The sequence below is a fragment of the Elephas maximus genome, chromosome 11, assembly GCF_024166365.1.
Source record: "Elephas maximus indicus isolate mEleMax1 chromosome 11, mEleMax1 primary haplotype, whole genome shotgun sequence".
Classification (NCBI taxonomy): domain Eukaryota; kingdom Metazoa; phylum Chordata; class Mammalia; order Proboscidea; family Elephantidae; genus Elephas; species Elephas maximus.
Window position 1 is genome coordinate 99,028,382 of NC_064829.1, and position 9,357 is coordinate 99,037,738.

The 9,357-nt window shown below is 53.1% G+C and overlaps 1 protein-coding gene across 1 annotated transcript; it reads right to left on the reverse strand.

Moving 5' to 3' along the window:
* Positions 1-129: 129 nt before the first annotated feature.
* Positions 130-5,963, reverse strand: CA11 (carbonic anhydrase 11). The gene is made up of 9 exons (XM_049901688.1): positions 5,375-5,963; positions 5,212-5,286; positions 4,283-4,425; positions 2,440-2,625; positions 2,117-2,212; positions 1,880-1,952; positions 1,640-1,794; positions 1,265-1,430; positions 130-335 (listed from the first exon to the last, which is right to left on the reverse strand). The coding sequence occupies exons 1-9, from the start codon at positions 5,439-5,441 to the stop codon at positions 310-312; spliced, it is 987 nt and encodes a 328-aa protein (XP_049757645.1). The 5' UTR covers positions 5,442-5,963; the 3' UTR covers positions 130-309.
* Between the last annotated feature and the right edge of the window lie 3,394 nt (positions 5,964-9,357).

The window sequence follows — 9,357 nt, forward strand, 5'->3', positions numbered from 1 at the left end:
AGAAGCACATGGCTCCGCGCGTGCTGCGAAGGGGTGAAATGTCCCCGCTTAAAGGAGACGCATGTCCAAATGATTGTTCTGGGAAATAGAAAGCCAAAATGCTGAGCAGTGGGAGTTTAGGAAAAGAGAGACTGGTTTCTAGAAGAAGGCTGCTGTTGTTTAATACCCAACTGTTTCCCCACCGCGCCTAGAATCAGACCACTGAGAAACAGGAAGTATCTGTCCCTTTAATAGCTTTGTTTTGGGGGTGACTCCCCTCCCCTAGAGTGGAGGCTTGGGAGGGGCAGACGGAATCCTCGATGGGGAGTCTCAGCGACCATGGGGGGCACCATCCACTGAAAGACAGGACACCGATGGGGGGAGGTGTTAGTTTAGGGCACAATAGGGGCATGCAAAAGAGCCCTGGTGGCGCAATGGTTAAACACTCAGCTGCTAACCCAAAGGTCGGTGGTTGGAACCCACCGATGTCGCAGGAGAAAGATGTGAGTCTGCTTCCTTAAAATCTACAGCCTGGAAAACCCTATGGGGCAGTTCTACCATGGCCTATAGGGTCGTTATGAATGGGACTTGACTGACAGAAGTGGGTTTGGGGTTTTTTTTTTTTGGTTAGGGGAGTGAGTGGAGGTGGTGAGGGCAAAGACGCGCCGGGCTCTACCACTGGGAGGCTTCGAGGGGGAGCCGGAATGTACTAGGCTGAGAAGCTCCGGAAGCTGGACCACCACTGGGCTGAACCATAAGGAGGAAGCAGGAGGGTGTAATAGGGACATCCAGCTTCAGCATTAGACTGAACTACATGAAGGTATTGGTGGGGGGAGTGGGATCTGGGCTGTACCATGTTGATAAACCAGAGAGTGGCCGTCAGATCACAGGGAAGCAGTAGGAAGGGCAAAGAATTGTACCAAGTTGAATCTCGATGTGGGAGCAGTGAAACTCGGGTTATACCACATGGAAACAGGGAGGTCTGTACCATGTTGTTAAGCTATAGGGATAGAAGTACCGTAACATGGACCAGTCGTTAATTGTTCTACACGGAAGCCAGGGAGCTCGGGTTATATACCGAGTTGCAAAGCAATGAAGAGGAAAAACAAATCATGGACCACCAATGGTCTAAGGAGGCGGGGAGGTGGACTGTACCAAGTTGACACAGAGGGAGGAGAATGAGCGCTCACAGAAAAAGGGGGTAGGGCTGTGCCATATTGAGACCTCAAGGGAACACATAGGCGGGTTAGACCAAGGCGTGGAGGGGGTGCAGATTGGACCATACCATGCAGGCGGTAGTTGGGGCCTCGGCAGCGCCTCTCGGGGTGCCGGGGGTCCCTGTTGCCCCTCAAGGCCCTGTGGGCCAAGGGCTGCAGGGGCCGGCCGTTACCGCTGAGGCTCTGGAAGATCTGGGATGGAGGATTCTGGCTCAGGAGTCTCAGGGAGTGCATCTGCCGTGGAAAGGGGGAAACTGGGAGTGACTAGGGAAACGGTCCTGGTGACGTCACGGGAAGCCCCGCCCCTGGGAGGGGCTCAGCTCCGCACCCCTTACGCTGATTGTTCGGACCCTCCCATTTGCCCGTTCTGGTTCCGAGTCAGCGGGAGGAAGGGGTTTAGAGGAAGGCTGGGGGATCCCCGGGTCAGAGGCAGAGAAGGTCACCTGAAGGGAGGTGATATTGAGGGCCCTGTCAATCAAAATCCAGGTGACAGTCTCCGAGCAGGGCGGGGTGCTGAGAGAGCCCTGATAGGTAATGAAGCCGAAGGATTCAGGGAATAGGAGCTCCAGGCTCAGGTCTTGAAGAAAGTAGGCATCATCTGGGAGAACATCAGCCAGCGTGAAGGGGGGCCCACCTTGGACCTCTCTCCTGTGATCAACCTTCCCAATACACCAGGGACTCACTCTTGTAGGAAATGCGAGTGATGGTGTCGCGGTTGAGAAGGCGGCTGAGGAATTGGTTTGAGCTGCCGGCCACCTGTGTGGGGTACAAGGGGGGGAGCAGGAGTCCAAAAGTCCAACCCCCTAGTCTCCTAACCCCCTAGGCCCCTCCTCCTCCAGTACCCAGAAGTCTAGACTCCCGGAACCCCTCCTCCCTCAGGCGACCAGCCCCTTGCTCCCTCAGAATCTTGTCTAACTCACATTGACAAAGAGGCTGAGGATGGCCAGGCCATTGGGGCCTCTGGAGGCGGCACTGAGGTTCCCGTAGAGTTCCTGATTGAAGTGGATGAGCTGCACCTGAGGGAAGGGGACACACAGAGTGGTGGGTTCTCCAGCAGAAGGAGAGGAGAGAATGGCTCTATCTCTGGCGCCTTAGGGTTTCCAGGTCAGGGTAAGGGTCAGTGTTCGGGGTGGGAGACCAGTTTGTGCAGGAGAGTGGGGTGAAGCATGGGAAGAGGGCAAAGTGGGGGGAGTTGGATCGAGGTCAGAGCTGGGGCCAAGGGTGAGAGGTCTGGGGCTGTCACCTCAGCAGAGAAGCCCTGATGGTTGATCTGGTGTTCAGAGCCAGCTCCATCCCGCGCCCCAAAAAGCAGCCGCAGTTCACTGAGTCGGTGGCTATAAAGGAGGGGACCTCCAGACACATTGACCACAGGCCGGGCTGCAGGCAGGAAGGAGACGTGGCGGCCCGTGTTGTACAGAGTTCCCCGGAGCTGTGGGAGACACAGAAGCTGTTATGGGGACACAGAAAGATCTCTTCTCTCCCGTTTTCCACTCCAGCATTTCCCACTTCCTACAGTCATTTAGTCATCCAACATAGTTTGAGCATCAACTACTTGCCAAGTTCTATGCTGGCCCATGGTAACCAAAAAACCCATTGCCAACTCATAGCGACCCTTAGGACAAAGTAGAACTGCCCCATAGAGTTTCCAAGGCTGTAATCTTTAGGGAAGCAGACTGCCACATCTTTCTCCTGAGAAGCACCTGGTGAGTTCAAACCGCCAACCTTTCGGTTAGCAGCCAAGAGCTTGACCAGTTTGACACCAGGGCTCCTTTTGGCCCATGGTAGGTGTTCAATATCAGTTGGATTCATTTCAATAACAAATTTACTGAGCTGCTACTATGTGCCACGGATGCCAGGAATAGGGCAACTAATAAGTAGACAAAACTCCTGGGCCTCATGGAACTTATGTTTTAATGGAGAAGAGATGGACAATAAATATTCAATCTCATGAGTAGCAGCTTAATTAATTACATCCTGTGCCCATGATGCAAAGGAAAATAGGAAGCTCTGAGAAAATGCAGTGGGGGACCTGGTCTAGATGGGGGGTGACATTTGAACGCAGACCTGAAGGATAACCAGGGGTTAGTTGCAAGGAGCAGGGAGAAGGGCATTCCAGGAAGAGAAATGAACAAGGGCAAAGGCCCTGAGGTGGCCTGTTTTAGTGACAGCCAAGAGGCCAGTGGGACATGAGCCCGATGAGCAAAGGAGAGGATGAAAATGGGGGGCAGATGGTGAAGGCCCTTGTGGGCTATGATGGGAGTTTCATATTTTTATTTAAATAACTGAATATACATAACACACTTCGCATAGTGTCAGGCACTTCATAGGCGCTATGTAAGTCTTTGTTATTATTAATTATCCTAATATGAGTCTGAGCAGAAGAGCGGTATGATCCAATTTGGGTTATTAGGCACCTCTCCGGCTGTGGTGGGGAGAATGGATTGTAGGAGGCAAAGAGGCAGACCAGAAAGGAAGCTACCAGAAGCTACGCGAAGTGAGAGGAATTAAATGATATTTAGCAGGGAAACTAGAAGGAACATGGATTGGGAATGGGGAGGGAGAGAGAGGTTGGGATCAGGACTGGATCTGAGGCTTTTGATTGGGGAAGCTGAGTGAAAGGTAGTGTGGGCTCTTATTAGAAATGGTATTGCAAAGCAGATAAGGGTATGGCCCACTAGGAACACACTGCCTGGGTTTGAATCCCCGAACTGGCATTCTCCAGCTCTGTGACCCCAGGCAAGTAACTCAACCTCTCTGTGCTTCAATTTCTACATCCATAAAAGAGGAATAATAATAGCAGGTCTTTCACGGTAGTTATGCACATTAGGAGACTTTGTCAAGCTTTTAAAACAGTGCCTGGTAAGGGAAGCCGTCTGTTTTACTATTGCTTCTACAGAAATGGAAGATGGGGGAGCCATGTTTAGGGAGGGAAGATTCATTTTAGAGTGTAGGGAGCCTTCTCTCTTCCCCAGTGCTGTGTGCCCCTCCCCAATGCTGGCCTCCCAGCTCAGCCATTGCCCCTCAACCCCCACTCACACCCACCCCTATAGGATTCATTCAGTAATCCCTCCCTCTAAACCTCTTACCTTCTCTCCCCCAGTGCTGAGCCTCAAGGGGGGCAGAAAGGGGTCATAAAGGACCCTCTTCAGCTCCACATCCACAGGGCTCTGCCGCTTGCCCACGGCACACAAACTCCAGGCTGCATTCACCAGGCCCCAGAAGGGAGGCCCTGGGAGGAGGGGTTCAGGGAGGAAGAGGAGTCAGAAATAGGGGTGGGGTCCCAATGCTTGGATCTAGTGAGACAGGACTGTGGTCTGGACTCTTGGATCCCAGGCGAGAGGAGGGACTGGAGATCTGGACTCCAGGTCTGAGGTAAGAAAGAAGAGGCTGGGGTCCAGAATCCTGGGTCCTAGAAGAATCTTAGTTTCCTAAAACCCTGTAACGCCTCCATCCTCTCCTTGATTCTCTTCAGCTTAAATTATGGCATTGAGGGAAGGAACTACAACTCCCAGAAGTCCGCAGGGCTGCCAGCTTACCCATCCACTGTCTGCCTGCCCCAGTGCCCCTTGGGAGTTGTAGTTCTTTCAGTCTCCCTTGTCCCACAGCTGGATAATGACGTATTGGGGAAACGAGTTGCAGGAGAGGGTTAGACAAGGTGGGGGACTGGGGCCACTGGACCTCCGGTTCCCAGTAGAAGCCAGGACCTGCCTCCTTCCCTGCAAACACACACACACACACACACACACACACACACACACACACACACACACACACACACTCTTCCACCCCCACACTTTCCTTTAACTCACTCCCACTCGCTACTTGAAATGCGCATGTATAATATCCCACAGTGAGTTCCCAGGGTTCAGAGGCTGGGCCCCTACTCCTGAGGTGGGGAGAGGGCCGGGACTCCAAGGTACTGGGTGAAGCGTGGGTGCTGGGGACTGAGACTCCTGGGTCTGAAGAAGGAGGCACCCGGGGGGCCCGGACTCCTGGGTCCCCGCCCTGGTTGCACCTGGCACGAAGTTTCCCTGGAGATTATCCTTGTAGCTCCACCAGTCCTCGGGGTCAGGTGCTGGTCCGATGTGAGCTGGGAAGAGAACAGCCTGAACCCTCTCTTTGGCACCCCTACCCCCAGCCCACCCTTAGGGGCTCCTGCCCCGACCCCCAGGCCTTACCTGCCGCCCCGAGTGCGGCCCAGAGTACCAGCGCTCGAGGGGCGCTCAGGCGAGTGGCACCCTCCATCCCCGGGAAAGCCTTCGAGGGTCCCCTTCCCAATCTCCTGGCTCCTCCTCTCTCAGCTCCTCTGTCCCCTCTTTCTGGGACCCTCTCGCTCCAGGACTTCCGACCTTCCTCTCCTCCCCACGGGGAGTCCCAGTTCCCCAAATCCCAAAGCAGCCAGGGATGAAGACCCCCCAAACCCACTCCTCTCCCCTCTCTCTGTGCCTCTCCTCCTTCCTCTCCTCCTCTTTCCTCCAAACCCTCCCGCCTCCTTCCACCTCCTGATCTGCCTGCCTACTCCTCTCTGCCTTCTGCCTCTCCCCCGAGTTACCTCTCGGTTTCAAATCCACACCCCCCTCCTGGTTCTCTTTTCATTAAGCTCTCCCAAGCCACCTAACTCCATGTCTCCATCCTGCTGCCCATCACCTTTTCCTCTCCCTTCTCTGCTCCTGCCTGCCCTCTCTCCTCTCCTTCTTCACCTCCTCCCTTTCTCCCTCTCCCTGCTAGTCTCAAGCTTCCCTCTCTCTCCCCTCCTCCTCTCCTGCCTCTTCTCCTTTTCTGCCTCTCTCTTCTCTCTCGGCCTTTCCTCCCTCCTCCCCCCTCCCTCTCTTCTCTCTCTCTCGGTGTTATTTAATTTTGTGTGTGTGTGTGTGTGGTGGTGGCGGTGGGGGCTCTCCTGGCAGCACCGAACATTCCTGGGGCTGGAGGAATGGGGCTGCACAAGGGGCAGGATGGGAGGGGTCGTGGGGGGCTGGCCCCCAGCTCCCAGCCGCGCTGGGGCCGTGGGGCGGGGGTGGCCCGGACACCTGGGGCCCAGAGCTTGCAGTTCCATCCTCTGCAGAAGGGGGGAGGGGGGAGTGCTTAAGGTGGAGCTGGGATAATTCTCCGAAGTCCCCGCAGGCTGGGCTCGGATCCGAAGTCCCCCGGTTCGCGGGGACCCAGGTTTGGGCCCGTCCTAGCGCATACAGCCCCCTCGCGATGCTCCACTGGGTCCTTCGCCGGGGGCTGCCTTAACCGGGCTAGGGCATCCCCTGGGACCCTGGAGTGCGGTGAGGGCCGCTGACCAGGAGGGGGAGGCAGAGACCTGGGGAGAGGGAGAGAGCGAGGCGGGGAGGAGGAGGAGCCAAGAAGGCGGAGGCGAGAAAGAGCTAGAGGTGAGGTCGGAATTGTGGCGGCTGGAGAAGGAAGGGAGCCCGAGCTACAGGGAGACATGGCGGAGGAAGGCAGTAGGTTAGAGAAGGGAGAGAGAGACCCAGAAGGACAGAGAGGGAAAGCCACTGATTGAGAGAGATACAGAGAGAGACACGGAGATGGAAACAGAGAAACATACACAGACGGAACAGAGAAAGAATGAAAGATACAGATGGGGCAGAGAAGGAGACACAGACGCATACAGAGAGACAACATAGAGACAGACATATAGAGATAGAGGCAGAGGGACCCCAGACAGAGAGAGACCCACTCAGCAGGTTAGAAATGGAAGAACAAGATGCCAGGCACGAGAAGGGGAGGGAGAGAAAGATACATAAACAGAGAGAGACTCAGAAAGAGACTCATCTAGCAATACAGGCAGACGAGAAGTAACAGAGACATGGAAACATACATAGAGACAGCGTCAGAGACAGACACACACGTGTTGTCGTTGTTGTTAGGTGTCTTCCAGTAGATTCTCACTTGTAGTGACCAGGTCTTTCTCCTGAAGAGCCGTTGGGTGGGATCAAACCACCATTTCGGTTAGCAGCTGAGCGCTTAAACATTTGCGCCACCAGAGCTCCTTGATACACACATAATCCCATTGCCTTCGAGTCGATTCCAACTCCTAGCGACCCTGTAGGACAGAGTACAACTCCCCATAGGGTTTCCAAGGTCATAACCTTTACAGAAGCAGACCACCACATCTTTCTCCTGGGGAGAGGCTGGTGGGTTCAAACCACCAACTTATCAGTTAGCAACTGAGCGGATAACTGTTTACACCACTGGGACTCCTTGATGCACACATTCACATCTATAGAGAAACTCGTGCCATGAAAGAGTGTAAAAATGGCGGCACAGCTGGGGCATCTGACCTCTAACTTCACAAGGGGGAGAGAGAATCACTATCAGCATTAGCCCAAGGCCGATTCCTATGAAGTAGAGGTCAGATGTACTTCCTCTCTCCAACCTTTTTACTAATTCTGACACCAGCTGTCCTTCCCCTGGCACTCACTACTCCCGTGTTGGGTTTGGTTATTCATTGCAACGGCTGCACAGAACTCACAGACCATGTTCACAGTTATGCGCCTTTTGGGCCCTTGTACCTGCCCGGCCTCTGCCTTGCTCTGGCAAGTGTTAAAAAGCTCTTTAGCTCCACTGGTAAACGCCCACCCTGGCAGTAAGCCTTGGCCTAAAGGCACTCAGCTCTCTAGTTGCTTGGGTCAGCAAGCCTAGCTCCACCATGTGCTCAGAGGCACCCCATCTACCAGCAAGCCTCCTTCTTGAAAGTACTCAGCTTTCCTTCTCCAAGGGCTGGGAAGCCCACTGCACCATGTCCTACCAGTGTCCTGGTTCTGCTGCCCCTGCTTCTCGCCATCTTTTGCCATCTCCAGTGTTACAGCTCTCTCTCTCTGTCACCTTGGTCTAGGAGGTTCTCAGTGCAGGGACCTCGGTTTCAAAGGACATGCTCCACTTCTAGCTCTTCTTTCTTGGTGATAGTGAGGTCCCCTTTTTCTGCCTCTGAGATGGCTCATTTTAAGCCTAGTGGGATGGCAAGAATAACCAATCCCTTTATTAGGGTTCCATACACCTTACTTGCATTATTAGGAAGCTGTCCAATCCCCTTGGTGGGCCACAAGCACCTTATTTGCATAGCCCCACCCAATCATTGTATGGGAGTACAAAGACTATGGCTGGAAGGGCCATAGTAAGTAATTCACTGCACCGCAAAGACATATCAACAGAAAGGCACAGACACATGGAAGAGATCCAGAACAGAAACCAGCCGATATAAAGGGAGAGACTAAAGAGGAATCAAAGAGGCAGAGGCATTCACAGATAGAGAATAGGAAGATGGACATCCAGAGGCTGAGAGGCCCAGAGAGTCAAAGATGCAGAGAGAGAGACAGAGAAAGCACTCAACAAAGAAAGGTAGGTATTAGTTATTCATTGCCGCATACAAATTACCCCAAAACTTAGTGGCTTAAAACAACAAACTTTCCTCATGTCAGAGTTTCTGAAGGTCAGGAATTTGGGAGCAACTGAGTTGGGCAATTCTGACTTGGGATTTATCATGAGGGTACAGTTATAAACTGTTGGTCAGGGCTACAGTTATCTGAAGAGTTGAGTGGGGCTGGAGAATCTATTTGCAAGATGGCTCATTCACATGGCTGTTGGCTGGAGGCCTCAGTTCCTTGCCAGATAGGCCTCTCCATATTGCTGCTTGAGTGTTGTTATGGATTGAATTGTGTCCCCCCAATACATGTGTCACCTTGGCTATGCCATGATTCCCAGTATTGTGTAAGCGTCCACCATTTTGTCATATGGTATGATTTTCCTATGTGTTGTAAATCCTACCTCTGAGGTAGGATTAGAAGCAGTTATGTTAATGAGGTTGAACTCAATCTACAAGATTAGGTTGTATCTTAAGTCAGTCTTTTTTGAGATGTAAAAGAGAGAAGCAAACAGGGGAAGGTACCTCATACCACCAAGAAACAAGAGCCAGGAGAATAACGCATCCCTTGGACCCAGGGTCCCTGCACTGAGAAGATCCTTGACCAGGGAAGACTGATGACAAGGACCTCCTCCAGGGTCGACAGAGAGAGAAAGCCTTCTTCTGGAACTGGCACCCTGAATTTGGACTTCTAGCCTCCTAGACTATGGGAGAATATTTCTCTTTTTCAAAGCCATCCACTTGTGATATTTCTGTTATAGCAGCACTAGGTAACTAAGACAAGTGTCCTCACAA

Coding starts and splice junctions, on each gene's coding strand:
- CA11 (XM_049901688.1), bottom strand. CDS start 5,441: ATGGAGGGTGCCACTCGCCTGAGCGCCCCTCGAGCGCTGGTACTCTGG. Junction 4,426..5,211: donor CCAGGGAAACTTCGTGCCAG/GTGCAACCAGGG, acceptor CCCTCCTCCCAG/GGCCTCCCTTCTGGGGCCTG. Junction 1,795..1,879: donor CACTCGCATTTCCTACAAGA/GTGAGTCCCTGG, acceptor ATGTTCTCCCAG/ATGATGCCTACTTTCTTCAA.